At 38.9% G+C, this 17209-nt stretch overlaps 1 protein-coding gene across 1 annotated transcript in view; it reads left to right on the top strand.

The window, feature by feature from the left end:
* SCUBE1 (signal peptide, CUB domain, EGF-like 1) overlaps positions 1–17209 on the top strand; it is a gene marked incomplete at its 5' end in the record, with an annotated part of 186567 nt that overhangs the window by 124824 nt on the left and 44534 nt on the right. The window contains one exon of the mRNA XM_009076090.1: positions 14613–14735. Coding sequence (XP_009074338.1) covers positions 14613–14735 — 123 coding nt within the window. The remainder of the gene's footprint in view (positions 1–14612; positions 14736–17209) is intronic.

Below are 17209 nucleotides of genomic sequence, written 5' to 3'. Positions count from 1 at the left end.
TACAGAATGAGTTTCAGTGAAGCAAAATATGTCATATTTTGTTAAATATGAACCAAAAGGCTTCATTAAATTAAATGTTTGAAATTAATGCCTGACATCAGTTTGGTATGAGAATATGGCTCAGATGTTGAAGGCTTTCCTCTCTTTTCATTCAGAACACACTAACACTAAGTGAAAGCTCACAATGAACAGTTTAGCTGGCCAATTTGGCTTCATTTCCTGGCTGCAGAGTATCTGTGAACAGTTATGATTTCCTCCATCATTCCATTAATCGGAATTACTTACAATTTGTTTTAGGTTTTTTTCTCTAAATTGGATTAAATAGATTAAAGCTTTTAGAATTGCATCTTGTCAGTTCCAATCAATTCACAGGAACTGAAAATGTTTCCTTTTTTTTCAGAAAGGAAAACTAGAAGCAGCACAGGTTATTTTTATAGTTTATTATTAGTAAGATGAAGTTGTTAATCTGGTACCTCAACTATTAGCTTGCTTGAGTTATGGTAATACCTTTATTTGACTGTGATCAATTAGATAAGTTTCAGAGGGGTACTTTTTTTTGGCTGATTGCCTAAATGCAATGTTTTTGCAATGGGAGTAATTACCTATGATAAACTCTGGCTTTGTTTATTAATGTCCCTGATCAACTTGACTTTTTTTTTAAATGTTAGTAAAAATTTGACAGTAAAATATATCCCTGTGGGAGATAACCTCTGTAAAATACATGCATCAGTCAAGTTTACACCAAGGCAGATAAAACTTTAGTGGCATGTGTGACCACACTTTTCATAACATGTAAGTATCTCAATGCCTTAAGAATCAAGACTGTAAGTTTAGAGCAAGCCTTGTGAGCTAAGATGGGACTCAGCTAACAGCAAAATGCAAATGATTTCATGTGAATGACCTTGTAATTTTTTGTTTGTTTGTTTGTTTGGGCACTGTTCAAGTTTTCTTCCTTAGCTGTAAAGAGACCTCATTGAAAGTACTCACCCAAATACAAAGTTTTCCTTGGTTAGGTTGCCACAGAAATGTTTCTGTTTAAGTAAGAATATCCTTTTACCAAATGTATACATCACTTCTGCATAAATACTAAAGAGCAAATAGCAAGCTGAAAGGTAACCTGAGTTCCCTGCTGAAGTCTAACTTCCATTTGGAGGTAAACAGCTGCAGAATTTAGATCTTTAGCTTCTGTGCATCTTCGAGGAATATATTGCATTAGAATTGCTAAGATACTGTGCTGTAAAGCTGGAATTATGTTTCCTGTTGAATTCGTTCACATACATCAGTGTTTTAAATTAAAAAGGAATTTAAATGATCTCCTCAAGAGTTTAAACTTTAACAGTTGCTTAATGGAGGCAAATCTGTTCCTAGCTGCCTGACTACTCCTACTTGAGATCCACAGTCTACTTTCTGTGCATCTCCCATTTGCAGTCTGTGTGACATCTGTGCTACTGCACACAGTGACAGGAATATCAGTGCCCACTCTACCTTATGTGGCATTAGTGTCAGTAAGTATTGTATTGATTGTCCCAGAGCAGGTCCTGGACCATCCAAAACCAGCTTTTTACAGCTAACCTTTCTATAGCAACATAAATATTTTTTTAAACACATATGAAGAGGTCACTTTAGCTCCCTCCACATCAGACACATGGAGTTTTTGAGGAACATAAGCATTATGAGCCATTAGCCATAACAAGCCATTAGCATTTTCCAGTGCTTTCAAAAAAAAACAAAAAAGGGAAAAAGAAGTACACGCAAATGGTGTGAAAGAACAAACTCAAATGAAGTAAGTTGCTGGCAGTCTTCACCTCCACTGCAGTCAGTGCTTTGGTACCAGCAAATGTCAGCATAAATGTCAGATTCAAAATTACAGGCAGCAGTGGGTTTTTGAAGAGGATGTCTGGCAAAGCCAGAAAGGGCAGAGACCTGCTTGTCTTATCCCCTGTTCTTCTGATTACTTTTCCCTTGATAACTGCACCATGGCTATCTACTTCTGTGTCATATCTTTAAGATAATTTAGGTAGTTAATACAGCAATTGTACTTTTAATACTGGTTGATAATGTTGCTGCTTGATGCCAGAGTGATTTGGTGTACAGCACATTAAATTTTGTTAACATTCTGCTGATTTAGTGCCTTATATTCATAGTTTGGTTTGGAAAGCAGGAAAAAGAAAATTGTGCCTTAGCCTTACCTCAGTCAAAGGTGCAGTGGCAACTAGTGAGAGCAGCTTTTCATTTAAACTAATGAGCAGCTTCTCTTTGCTTGGTGCACGTAAAGAGTTATCTGGGTTGGATTGCTCTGGGATATCCCAGATCTGTAGTATGCATGTTGCTTAAAGTCTGTCAAAACTAACTAAGGGAAAGACAGAATTACTCTCAGCAGACTTTAATTTACTATTTTGGTATATCCACCGTAAAAAAAAGAAAAAGCCAAGCTTTGCAAATGGAAAGAGATTGAGATACACTGAGTGTTTAGACCCCCTGTGAAGAAGCTGACCTGAGCAAATAGACTGTTTTGACCATGATTCCACAGTCTTTCTAGGGGAAGATTTCTCAGACACTTCAGACAATTGAATGCTCATGGGATTTCAAGTCAAGAACCTCAGAAAAAAGGCATTGAAAATTACTAGTTAATTGTTAAAATAGAGGTTATCATCCTCAGGCCTTTGTGCACCTTCTGTGACTCTTCATTTGATCCCCAGGCCTGTATTTTCCCTGCCATGGACAGTGTGGGGACAGACATGTCTGTTCTCTCTCCTGTGCATCAGCTCTCGGTGGGCATCAAATTTGGACCTTGTACCTTTTACTTCTCTCAGGAACCCCACAGTGAACTGTGTTTTAGAATACTATCAGAAGAATAGGTGACCCCAAGGCAAAATAAGCACATCAACCTTTGGTAATTCCTGATGGGATTAGAGGTCTTACATCATATGGCTAAGCTACCTCCTATTTGTTCAAGCTTAAAGGTCTGTGCATTGGGAAATAACATGGAACAGCTGTCACCCTCTGAACTCATATCCATTGCAATAACGTGCTCATAAGAACATGCAAATAGTGTAATCCCAACCTATGGCATATCCACTTTACTTGCCTTGAAAATGTCCCTGAACCGAGTTACCCATTCCATTTCCTTTCAGAGTCTAAGCAATAAGGAATAAAGTGACTCTTCTTGAGCTTAGTAATAGAAACAAAATATAAGGAAAAAGTGGATGTTAATACAGTGGTGCAAAGAGGCCAGTGTTCTCCACTCATGTGTGAAGATCAGTGCAGGACAAAATTTCAGCCCCTCTCTGATTTTCATCTTCTTTCTGCGTCACTCCTGCTGGAAAACTTCCTACTACAGAGGAATCAGACTTCCTTGCCATAGCCTGTTTCTCAGAGCCGGTCCACAAGCTATCCAGAGTCAGGAGATGGAATTTTAGAAGGTAGTTATTAAACTATGTGTTGTCTTTTGACACCCCTTGAGTGTTTACTGAAGTGGTTTATTTTGAGCCATTCTTTCTCCTTTATGGTTTTCTCCCTGCTTCTTACCAACATAAGCCAAGAGTGAACTTCCCAATAGTCAAATCAAGATTTAGTTTTCATAATTCATTATAAGCGACACTACTTCCATCAGGTTCCTTACATGACTCTGCTTTCAAGCTACAACAACTTACTCTCCCAGTGTTTGTAACTAGAAATAAGTGCATGTTCAAACATAAACATCATTCGAGTTTGCTTCTCTGTACATGTAAGCAAAGAGCTATCAGAAAATAGAAGAGATCAGATATAATCACAAGCCAGTACAGCCATGTATCAAAACAAAAAATACCTTTGCCCTCTCCATGCTGAACAGAAGGCAAATACAAATCTTGTGGCTGAGGCCTGTCTTTTGTCCTAAAAACAAGGGAAGAAAACTACAAAAAGCTTTTATATCTTTGCATGCATAAGTTGTAGGACACAGAACGGAGAATGAACAGAGGGCCATCTTTGCCTTGCATGAGTAGTCAGCACCTAAACAAATTCATGAACATGAGACTGATGTGAAGAATAATGACAGTGAAAATGTGGGTCCTCCAGTACCTGGACGAGTGCTTTTAAGAGGAACAAAAATAGTACATTTCGATATATGTGTGATGCACAAATTAAATGTGCAATTAAATGTTCAATTAAAATAGCTGAACTTCTTTTTAAATTGCCTTCTGACAAGTTAATTTTCCAGTGCTTTTGCATAGTTAAAGAGTTGTAAGATCACATGCCATTTTCAGGAAACAAGCAGGAAGCCTTTTGGGTAAAGGCAGATTGGTGTGAATCCCAGACTGCTCAACTGGTTTACAGAAACCAACAGATTTTCTGGGAAGACTTTGCAGCAGCAGCAGCAAATGATCTCCCTGTCTCTTCCCCTTCCAAATATTCCTCTTTTTCTGACAAAACCCATATGATTAAGAAAATGGAGGCATTTGTGCCAAAGAAGTGACCAAAGGCAGCCACTGGGTGATTTAACACTAGGAAACAATAGATGTGGCTGCCTAGCCAAAGAAAAAAGTAACAAAGATGACATTACCGGAGAGGAAAATAAGGAATTTTGTCATGAAAGCAGTGGTCCTGTTCAGTGCTTGAATACTGGCAAGAGTTTCTGAGAACACACACTTTATCACCTCTTTGGAAGAGCCTAAAGAACACACAAGGCTGTGTTATAACGCAACCCAGTAAATGCTTCCACAGAGAATTCAACTGTGTGCATGGACTGTGCTGCAGAGACAACAGGTAGACTTGTAGTTGGTGAAAGAAGAAGATGCAAAAGGAATTTAGTTGGTAGGAATGACAAAAGAAAGGCTAAAGCCAATAGGGAGTATTAAATTACAGGGGTAGTTTTGAGGTTATTTTTGGTTTGGTAGGACTCTAAGCAAGATGTGAGACTATCTGTGTCCAAAAAGAAACCCTCATGAAGATCAGAATTGAGAGAGGGAAAACTGAGTAACTGATGGAAGACCAATAGTCAATTTCAGTTAGTCAAAAGAGCTGCTTGTTTTAGAAGAGATGGATAAGACTAGGAAATTGGACCAGAGCATGAGCTCCAAGGTAGCTACAAAAACATTTTCAAAATAGCTACCTAAATCTGGATTTAAAAAAGCAAACATTAAGGCCTGTTTGCAATAGTCTTATTGCTGATGCCACAGTCATTTTATGTTATCACATCGATGATATTCAGGTCTCAAGGCAAAGACCTGGACATATAAGATCAATCCAACGTGAGGAGAACTGTAAGAGCATCAGCAGGCAGCTGTAGTAGCTCAGGAGAAAGCTCTGTGTCATGTCCAGTGAGGGAACCAGAACCATCTGGCTCAGCACTGCTGCCCTGGGAACAGCTGTTTCAAGGCTTGTTGAAACTAGAAGGTGACACAGATTTAGGTTTCTAATTTTTCCCTCCTTTTTTTAAAGGAAACAGGGAATTGACTGTTGTTGGTGCATGATAAGATGATAGTGTCTGACTGAGGGGCAGAGGGAGGCACAGTGAGAGGACAAGGGTCAGCTGAGCTGGGGGTAAAACTGGAGCCATAGGAAGATGCTGGTCACTGGCAGAAAATGAGTGAATGAGTGGGGTTTGGGGGAGGAAAAGATGAAAAACTCTTGCTGGTAGGTGCTGGCAAGTGGTCAGAGGCCTAGTGAGAGGATCAGAAAAATGAGCAATTAGACACCGATGTATGTTAGCTGAATTTATAGACATAATTCGATTCAGACTTGCCAAGAGACAGTTGAGGTTCTAGGCCACAGTGACAAAAAATCAAATTATAAACCCCTGATTTTAAAAAAAATAGAGACAGGAAATGCAAATTTTAGATACCAACACAGTTGAAACTTGTCAGAAAGAAGGAAAAGGAATGGAAGACACAAAAACAGAGAGTGGAGAGCAGAATCTTTCTAGCTGTTACTGCAAATTTATATAATCCAGAATATGTGTGAAACTTTCACTGCCCCTTCCCTATTTTTGAGTGAATTGCCTTTTAGTTTGGGGTGTTGGGTTTTTTTGGCTTAAAGGCATACAATTCATTTGTCTGCTGTAGACTTGTTCATGACAGAAAAATATAATATAACAGATTATCTTCCATTAAAAAATTGCAGACTTGGGTCAGCTGCCATGTAACTCATTCAGTTTCATTCCCTCCCAAGGGTTCCATCTATCCCCACAAAATAAATTCATGTGTACTAAGTTCGGGTTTTTCATGACTAGGCAATATCCCTGTTCCCTAGGAACTTGCAGTTGTTATTTGTCTTTGTGAACCTCCCCTTTGAAAATGCCAAATCCTTTAAATTAATGCTTCAGAGGGTCATATTTTGCATTTCAGTTGTTGAAAAGACCTTGCATTTATTCAACAATATAAAGCCCCCTGAGGATCAACAACCACAGTTTATTATGAAAAAGTGTGCTGTGCTTTCTGTTACTTGAGAGTTGACTACTCACATCATCATAGCTACCAACATTCAAAACTTACAGTATTTTTTTCGATCTTTTAGCATTGCCTTTTTCATCTTAACATACAGCTTGGGGCGTTTTTTATATGACTAGATCCTGCTCTCAGTGATCTGTTTTCCTTGGTACAGAACAGATCCCTGGTTGCCTAAAGTAGTGTCCAGAAAGTTTTGGAGAGTTAATTTTTGGTCAGCAGCTAAATCTCTTTGATTCATTATCAGCCATGAGGCATTTGAATTATCATGAGCTAATTGTATTCAGCTGCCCCCTCAGCAGGAGTAGCTTTATCACAGGAAACCTATCATAGTTTCACTGGGATTTTAGAGAGAGCATCAGTATCTTCAACTGTCCTTAGCCCTGATTTTATTTTTTAATTTTATTGAATTAAAACAAACACACTTTTTAGAAGCAAACTGAGATTCTTCAAAATAAGCACACATCTTTCCTGACCAGATAATAATTCCAAGGGGGTAAATGAAAACAACTATGAGTAAATGTAAATTGAGTTAATACAGTAAATCTAGGGATTCTTGTATCTTGGTCCAGTAGTGCACAGGTAGCTCACTTGCCCCTGTGCTCTTCACTGAGATTACACAGGAAAATTAAACACTGTCAGAGCAAGACCTTGTTTTTTACTGAGGCCTAGTATAGAGAAAATGCCCAGAAATGTCAGCCCCACAGTTTTGTCTGATTTATACCTTAAGAAACACTGAATTAAGTGCTTTACTGTTGCTATTTTGTGTGACCTTCAGCAGCCCATATAGTGCTTCTGCCTCGGCACCTGCATAAAATATAGAAACATTAAACATAGAATTATTATAGTCATAGTGGCTGTGTGAATAATTAAGATAGATAAGTAGTCAGCCCAAGGTATGTGCACAATTCTTTACCACCATTTTAGCCACAGCCTCCAGATCTGCATGTTCTCACTCACGTGGCCATCGGTACATCTGAGTTTCCCAGAGTTTGATGTGCTGTATTTTCCTCATGTTTTTTAAAACAGAGAGATGTTATTTGTTGTCCTCAAGCACAGATGGGAGTCTTAACTGCACACTTATTTCTCCCTCTCCAGCGTTTTATAAAAAATATTTTGATCGATAAAATATTGCAGTAGGAGGAAAATTATTTTCTGGTATTCATATGTTGGGTTTGGGTTTTTTGGGGGGGGGAGTAGGAGAAGTAGTTTCTGCATTTAGCTCAGCCTAGACAGTAAAAAACTATCAGTCTATTTCTTTATGTCTTCAGTCCATGTCACATTCTGGTGTCACGGGCTAAGACAGCTTGCACTGTTTGGGTTCGTAGCATTGCACTAACATGTTTCTAAGTTTAAAAAAAGAATTCAGTGTTCAGCAAAAATTTTAAATGAAAATCCTTTCTTTTCACTTTAGATTTAGTAAATCCCTTCCCTTTCACAAATGAGAAATCAGGGCCTAACCTATTCTGACAGCATTTCTAACTTTTTCACTTTCCAAGGTTTTTGTGTTTTATAAATCTAATTAACTGTAATAGTAAAATAATAGGACATAATGTTTGTTTTGCAAGGTGATTGATCTCTTGGCAGCCTGGCAGACTCTTTTATTTATTGATTGGTTGGTGGATAATGTCAGAGTGGATATGTCCTGGAGGAGAATAGCTGACACCTAAATCCATATGTGACAGATTACCACCTGTGTTGGAAGGCAGGTTTCTTTGTGAAATTGCAAAGATAACAGGTGAAAATGGAGAAAGTGACATGAGGGAAATGTGTTGAAACCTGCCTCAACCTTTCCATGCTCTAAGAGCGTTTACACAAAGCTCTCTATTTTGTGGGCAGCCTGTTTTCAGGATGAGGGAGATTAAATTTTAATTACATTCATTCCTGTCTGCCCAGTCTAGATTTGATTCTGTTAATTAGGAAAATGCCTTACCCCACAACCAAGCCATAAATCTAATTAAACAGAGAATCTTCCTTTGCTACTTAGTGGAACTTCAGTTCAGCCATGATTATCATACATTACAGTCAATTAGCACTGTGGGAGGGAACATGAGGATGTTGTTGAAGCGCAAAACTCAAATTAGAGGTGCTGCAATATATGCCTTGTTTCATTTTGTAGCTATCTGATGCAGGGAAGTCACACAGTGCCCTACCTGCCTCAGTTTCCCACTTGTTAAAGGAGAATTAATTAAATGTATCTCTCCTGCAGAAGTGTTGTGTAGGTTTAATGCAATGGAGCTAATCAGCTTCTGGCCTTTGAAATCCTCAAGTATAAGGCACTGCATAAATAGAATTATTCCTCCAGGAAACATGCAAAGCATGCTAGAGGCAATGAACTCTGCAGGCAGAGGGAGAGTGGTGGGACAGCAGTTGTGCTTCCTAAAGCAAAGATGTCTATAGAGTTCACAAAATCTGCCAGGGCAAAACACTGCCAGCATGGAACATGCTGCAGGATCAAACCATTCAGAAGCCCAGAGCAGAAGTTGAAAACAACTGTAGTTTGACTAAAAAATTTTGACAGTAAATGACTTTGATTCATAATGCTTTGTTCAATTACAATAGTCCATTTTAGCGTATTGGTCCTGAAAATATCAAGTGATAATTACCAGTTTCCCATTAGATAGATGAAGTGAAGCAGAGAAGTGTTACACTTGGCCCAAATGGATAGATAAACCCATTGTAAAACTGGAACTGGGACTTGACTTACAACTCCCAGTAAACTAACCACACAACAGCTGTTTGATGTTTTCTGGAGGGCACAGCAGAATCTGTTCTACTTTGATTCAGGTTTTCTCACAGTGGCACTGAATCCAGTGAGTCTGAAAATGTGAAATTATCATTATCCTTAATAAGATCTCTCTGGCATGCACTGTTCAAGACACTGTGGAATAAGTTATTTAGAGGATTGCAATTGTGCCCTTATAGCTTACGCTTACATTAATTCTGAGTTAATGTATTTCAAGTTTATTGCAAAGGGGCAGGCAAAGCTCAAAATAACTGCAGCCTGAGCATTGGTGGCTCTGTAATATTTGTAACACAGAACAACATGTTTTGTACAAGCCTGTGCTGACTGGCACACCAAGGTAGCCTGTTGGATTGTGCACTTGGATTCAAGTGTGAATGAGTTAGTATGGTTTTCTGTTCCTCTATTTCTCCACCTCTGCCATGGGGTTAAGAAGTTCTGTGGCTGCTTTATGAAGTACTTTGTGGTCTATATGCATCAGGAACTAGTATCTGTGTCAACAAGGAACACTCATTACAAGGTTTAGGGGACAGTGGTGATCTGTAAAAGCATGAGAAAAGAGAAGGAAAGAAAAGCAAAGGAAAATTATTAAAGCAGGGAATAAGAAGTACCAGCAAACTAGCCCAGTTTGCAGAAAATATATTTATATTGATGTCCACTGTTTGCTGGTAATAGCATTATTAATCCTAACATGCTGGCTGTCATTATTAAAAACAAGAAGTTTCTGAAGTTTCTGCAATTGTTTTAGGTTGATCTGGGAGTGTATTATTTTCCTGGAGCAAGGTAGCATTTTAAAACTGCAAAGGATTAGACAGACACCATCAGTTCAAATATTTGTCCAGCCATTGAAAGGAGAATCCTCACTTCCGCCGGTGATAGGGCTTTGGAAATCTCCATATCCATCATTGTTCAGCAGCTAAGTGAAGATTGCATGTTAATTACCCTTTCAGTTGCCTTTAAGCAGCTTATGTGAAATGTGAAGTTCTAAGTTACCTAAAATCTCTCTTTTTAATTTGTTCCCTGACTTGAATGCAGCAAGGCAAATCTTTGCAAGTTGATATGCAAACATGAGTGCATACCTGCACCCTGACCAGAACCAGGTCCTTCCAAATAGGAATTACACTGAGCAGAGCATAAAAAGGTACAAGTGGAACAGGAGCAGCCATTCCAGTTAATCTTCACAAGGTCACAAAAAGAAGAGTAATGATCTGCCTGTTGCCTCTAGTGAAATTGTGGCAATGCAACTTAGCACAAAGCATCTGAGTTTCTATACTTGTATTTAAAGCTGAAAAGCTTTATTTAAAGCTGATTCCACTGCCTCCCTCCTATTTTGAGATCCTCAGAAAACTTTAGGATAATCACTTATTTTAGATATATTTTATTTATTCAACCTCAGTCTTCTAAAATAGTTGTCCTCTCTGTTCTTCTGAAATTAGCTTTTGAGTGTCCAGAATAATATGGAGAGTTTTGAGAAATAACTACAAAGAAAGAGCATTCTCAAAAAGTACTTGGACCTGTGTGCCAAAACCATGACTTATTAGCAAGTGCCACAAGGCACTAGGGTCACACAAGCAGACCCAGAGAGTAGTCTTGATATCTGGCAGGCCTCTGCTTATGGGATTTGCTACAAGCCTGGGCTTACCTTTAACCCTGCTCAGAGAGATGACAGCGAGTCACAGAAGCTGAGTGTAACTTCTCTCTTTGTGCATAACAAGACAATCCAGGGTTTGTTTCTGGCTTCAGATGGGCCCACAGCTTTATGATGGTGTTGCTGAGTTCCAGCTCCAGCCTAATATTTACAACTGGGGGGATTTCCTCAAATGTTACTACTCCAAAGAAGGTGTTAGCTACCATCATTCAAATCATATCTTTGCTTTTCTTTGTATTTAATTGCAGGGGAATTGGATGAACTGTTTTCAGGGCTAATGGGAGGCTTGAATGCTTAGTTGCCTGTAACACCATACCTTCACCTGACATTTTTGTCCATAATTTGTAATGCTTCTGTGGTTTTTCATTGGCCTGTATTTTCCGTTTCTGCATATATTCCATTTGTGCTCAGCACATCAATTGGTATTTGTAGCAGATCAACAGCTTGTATGAGCAAGGTGTCATATAACAGTATTGACTTACTGCATTGAGAGAAACCCTTTGGGATTTGACTGCTAATGCCCTGAAAGCCCATCAGATGTCCTAGTCTGAAACGACCCACATGTTTTCTGAACACTGATCATCAGGGCATTTTATATACAGCTACCATGGAGAAATACAATTCTTTATAGACGTTTGCATTCCTGATGATAAAGGGGAGCAGAGCACTGTGGAAAGTTTGAGCCATTCTTCTGCATCATCAGTTGAAAAGCAGCCACTTGAGAACTGTGTTTGAAGACACCAGGTTTATGCCTCCTCTGCTGACAGTCCCAATAATAGTATGGGGATATCTGACTGAATAATGTCAAGGCTGGTAGACATGCCAGAATGAGTTTCCATGGAAGGGTTTTTCCCAACATGATAGGAAAACATGCCTACTCTCTGAGAAGTTCAAGCAGGCACTTGACAAAGTTGGGTACCAGTCAGTTTAAAGATAAATGGAGCCTCACCTTCTCACACAGTGGAATAATTTATTTTCACATAGCTCATAACATGAATTATTTATAACTATGGGAAGAAAAACAGTGGGGATATAGACTTGGTGCAGTTATTATGAACCAGTTAGACATGATACATGCAGCTGGATACTGCTCTCTTCCAAGTGAAATGCAGCAATGCACTGCTCTCCACAGAGTGAAATAATTTTTACATGCCTTGTCAGTCTTGCTATGGCCATGGAAAGAAATACAGTGAAAGCAGAGACATTGGCACCATTTATGTTATTTAGAATGTTTATGCAGCTAACAGTTTTGACCTCTTTTCTGTTTTGATGGTCCTGGTTTCAAAAGGTCATGTCATGTTTTCCAGTTAGAAGAAATGAATAAATACTTTCTTTTCCTGTGGACTCTCCCAGGTATTACCCAGGTCCTGGTTCAGAATTATTGCAAAGAATTGCTGGTGTAAAACTGATATGCTGCATTGTCAGTGGAATTACAAATATTAGCAGCCTAAAATCTACCCTCTGGTGCCAGCAGGGTTTCATTTTTGTTCCTTGTAGTCTTTAGAGACCCTGAAAAGAAAGTTAGTGAGACTGGAATTTGGAATTTAACATGTGAAATCCAGGGGCCATCATTTAAAACATCAATCGTTACTTCAGAATGGTGTTTGACAGGCTGCAAGTAATTTCTGCTTCAAGCAGTCTCAGGCAGCAGAGTAGCCCAAAGGTCATGTTGTTCTTATCACGGGTAAAAGATATCTTCTTCATGATGGATGACTGCACTGAGTGTTTATGATGCATAACATATTAGTAATTTTAATTCACAATTCCATTTATCCAACAGCTTTGTCAGGGCAAGCTAAACTATAGCTAGTGACACCTGTGCTGTGCAAAAGGATGGGACTGCTTATGGTAATCCATCATAAGACCCAAAACACAGTCTCAGTTGTACATGCTGGAGCTGGGAAGCCAATGGAAATGCCAGTCTGCAGGAACTGGGCCAAGAAGTCTTGTATTTCCACTGCTGGTCTTGACCTGCAAGTGATCGCAGCTAGAACCAAATGGGTTGCTGTCTCCAGTCTTACAGTATTAGGTAGAGTGACCCTCAGTGCATTCTTCACCAGATTTATTGGGTTGGGATCCTAGGGTTATCTGTTCTTGGCTAGCCAAGTCACCAGAACTGGAGGATCACAGACAACAAACATGACTTCTGATTTCGGATCGCTTTGAGAACTTCATTACCCCAATAAAGATTTGAGGTGGCTTCGTGCCCCTCTGCTGACCCAGACACAAAAATAGTAAGCAGCAGTATTAGTTCAGAGGGTCTCAGAACAAATTCAGTATCTTTTTACCACAAATGCAACCCATAAGAAAACCTTTGTAACAATAGACATTGTTCTTGCTTATTTGAGTAGTACATTCTCCGGAGCATATTTCTGTCAATGTTTGTGCAGCAAAGTGCTGTTTAGAAATTGTAGCTGAATTTGTCTCTCAGCTATTAGCATTTTTAGATCTATCATCTCACTCCTCTTGCTGCTGTTTATATTTGTGGTAAGAGCCATGCCACTCTCCTGTATTGGTAATGATATGTTTCCAAAAAATTAATGAATGACTTCCACTAAAAATTCAAATAATTTTTAAACCTGCCCTTCATTCACCAGCATCATGCTGGGTTTGATAAATTTCCATCTCCACATACTAGATCTTTTGGCATCTAGGTTTGTGTTTTGCAAGATTTGCTTTTAAATGTCTAGCTGTTACCTCACAGTTTCAGAGCTCTTAGAGCAAGAGACTTTTCAATAGGAAACATCACTCTCCACTCAGTTTCCTGAAAGATCTTGTTTCCACTTCCAGAAGTGGGCAGTCAAGGCTCAATGTCATATTGCTTCTTCACTGTATGCAGTCATAAAATGAGCTATTTTTGGCACTGTTCTTTGGAATAGAAAAAAAAATAAAAGAGCTTTTTTTTCTATTCCAAATAAACCCGAATCTGTGGTTCTGTAAGTGGGGAGGATGGAAAGATGCCCTGTATTCCAAATGAGGTTTTGTGACCTATTATATACTTATTGCACAACCTTTTATGGGTTGGAAAAGGGACTGGTCATTCCAGTTCTTCAACACCTTTGGGAGAAGTAGTTAAAAGGAGCCGGAAGTAGAATCCCCAGTTTGAAATTCAGAACAGAGGTCTTATCAAGTTCATTAGTGCACTTCAGATTCATTATTTAAAGTAGGAGTCATTGATCCATCCCATCCTTCATCCATATATATATACATATGGCTTTCAACTAAAGGCAGTAGGTGCTCTGCCTTCAGGAGAACTGAAGAAACAACATTTTTAGTTACTCTTCTATCATATGAAGGGAAAAAAGTTAGACACACAAAAATGGATATTCAGTGACACTGTCTTCATAATGGACAAACTGGCATATAATGCTAATTCCAAACACGTTTGTTTATGTAGGGATAATAGAAGTGTTTTTTTCAGAATTCAGATAACTTTTACTTCATGGTTTTTAGTATTTCAATTTTGCATATGTTCTTGGGTTTTGATAGTTCCTACACAAGGTGAAGGATTCCCATCTTGCACAGGCTGAAGTCTGTCAGACAGACCATGACATCTACAGAGGAGCTTGGGTCATCTGTTTGTTCCAGTTCTGAGAGAAATGCCTCTGTCTCCTGAACAACGCAGCCCATAGTTCTCTTGTAAGCCTTGTGAGAAAGGTTTGGGAAGGGATATATCTGACCACCCTGATTCCCTACAGGGACAGCAACCTCCTTGGGGATCTGAGAAAACTCTCATACTCCTGCCCTGAACTACTGAATTGCTGTCATGAGCTAAATGTTCGCCATTCGTTCTTTGCAGATATTGATGAGTGCTTGGTAAACAATGGTGGCTGTGACCATTTCTGCCGAAACACAGTTGGCAGCTTTGAGTGCAGCTGCCAGAAAGGCTATAAACTGCTTACAGATGAACGGACCTGCCAAGGTAATACTTCATTTACTTTACTCTTTCTATAATGAGGATGGGGGTTTTGGGTTGGTGTTTGGTTTTTTTGGGTTTTGGCAGTTAAGTAATTTGTACTATAGGTTTTAATCACACTGTCATAGGAAGTAAAGTTAGACAAGACCTACCCGATTTCCATTTTCTGAGGTGGGGTTGCAAGATCATTGGAAATATCTTGTTTCTATGTTTTTCATAGTAGAAATGCCAGTATCCTGATGGAGTGTAAAAATCCAAGTGGCATAGTGGTATAGCCTCGGGCAAGGAGCCTTATGTTCAAATCCTCTAATTTGCTATGATCTTAATGGGACAGAGTCTTATCTTATTTAGACCAGAGTCATTTAGAGTAACTTACTGGAACAGAGCATTTGCAAGATTTAAACTGAAAAAAAAGTCAAATCTGTGAGCTCCTCTTTGCCTGACAGAATCTGTTTATGCAGGGATAATGGTGGTGTTTTGTGAGAATTCAAATGAAATGTGTTTTATATCATTTATTGTGGATGTCATATTTGTTATCTAAGTCATATGATCTTACGTATTCTATGACTAATTAAGTGCATAACCATTTCTGAGTACTGTGTACCTTTGGAGAAATTGCTCTTAAAGCATTTGAGCTCTAGAACTCTACTCTTCACAAAGGCTAGAAAGATGAGCATGTATCAGTAGAGAGAGAATGGAAAGAAGAATGTATTCCGTTTAAATGTTGTGCAGAAATTGTCATTTTATTAATACATGATTATTTGCATGGACTTTGAACATGTAAAACTTAGGAAGTCCAGAACAGCATTAGTGTTTTCAAGCTTCTTTGTTCTCCCTCAAAAGAGAAACAAAAGTCTGAAGATACATATGTCATTCAAAAAATTTTCCATTGCTTATCTTTGATACTTCCATAATCTCAGAAGCCTTCTCCACCCTGACTGTGCAATTAGACACAAAGGAGTCAGTGCAAGTTTAGTTTCAAGCTGGACAGGACAGGAAGAGCTGAGAGTAGGACACAACTTGTGCTGCATGATTCGGCAGAAATAACATTGTAGGATCCTGTGAGACGGATATGGTGTCAGGTTTGATGTAGCTGCTAAAACAGGGACAAAATGTTAAAAGGCAACATTCCCTTCATGGTGCATATAGGGATAGTTAGAAATACTTTCTGGTTCGTGAATTTCATGTGTCATGACATGCTCTCACTCTGACATCAGTCAGAGGTTTCACCACTGGACTAATTGTAATTACACCAGTGAAAAACTCAAGAGAAAAGTTAGGCAAGAGGTGGTGCAAAATTTACTTGTTCATTATGCCAAGTCTTAGTAATAGGCTTTGATGGCTCTGTGTAAATAATCAGGTATCTATCATGATAATGAGAATCTAGAAGCAGCTCTGTAAATGTTCAAGTGAGTTTTGTTTCTTTGTATGCCTGGGCTAGGGAATGCCGGTACAGTACATACCATGGAAGGAATAAAGCAGTAGCTGATCTTTTCCTCTCCCTCATGTCATCAGACATGGAAGTGTAAACATGATCTGGTCATTGTATTTCTCCTACTGTCAGTGAGGAAGGGTAGGCACTCTGTCTTGCCTCTACGTGATACTTTGACTGACTGGTAAACTGTACTTTATCCCAGAGAATGTTTGGGCTGGTCAAGTTCCTCCAGTCCCAGAAACGTTGGTTTTTCATACTGTAAAATGGGGAGCATAAAGTCATTTCCTGTTTGAAATCTGAGGTACTTGGGCCCCAGAGACTGATTACAGCAAACATGGTGTGATGCCTGCTTTGTGGAGGGAGCACAGTGATAATTTAGCTCCTGCCCAGTGCTTAAGGTGATAATTGGTGACTCATGCAGTCAGTAAGCGTGCTAATAAAGGGAGAAGGAAAGTGAATATAGAGCAAGAAATCACCGATGTATGAATCACCTGTACTTTGCTTCTTTGGCTGCAAAAAGAATATAGTTACTGGAAGTGGTTATAGTTACTAATGTCAGGTCTGACAGAAAAATGTGGTTTGGGGTTAGTGAGTCTGCTGGAATATAAATCATCTATGGGTTTTTTTTGGTAACAGCTGGTCAACACTGACCTTAGAACATTAATGAGAGATTCAGGGAAATTTATTTTAGGCATATTAGCCTTTCCAATGCGTGAAATAGAAAAGTCTAATTTGTGTTTATAAAAGATGCTGTTGTTCATGATACATCTGTTGTTTTGATTCATAATAGAGTTCCTATGATTTATGATCTTGCTGTCAACATTGGCTTTCTCCTCTGGTTTTAAGATTTCTTTCAGTTACTAATCAACATGTTTACCAAATACTCATTTAGGACCTTAGAAATCTGCATTGTTTGGGGCTGAGTCCTATTTAGTTCAGGAGGCCTCCCTAGTGTACTGAGTGTTCATCTCCAAATGCATTCATCTCTAACAACAAGGAACAGATTCTGCTAACCTTAGGCAAAATGCCCATGGAAACAGCTGGT

This window comes from Acanthisitta chloris, unplaced genomic scaffold (genome assembly GCF_000695815.1).
Source record: "Acanthisitta chloris isolate BGI_N310 unplaced genomic scaffold, ASM69581v1 scaffold4526, whole genome shotgun sequence".
NCBI lineage: Eukaryota > Metazoa > Chordata > Aves > Passeriformes > Acanthisittidae > Acanthisitta > Acanthisitta chloris.
The sequence above is the reverse complement of the archived record's forward strand: the minus strand, read 5'-3'. Positions and strand labels throughout refer to the sequence as shown.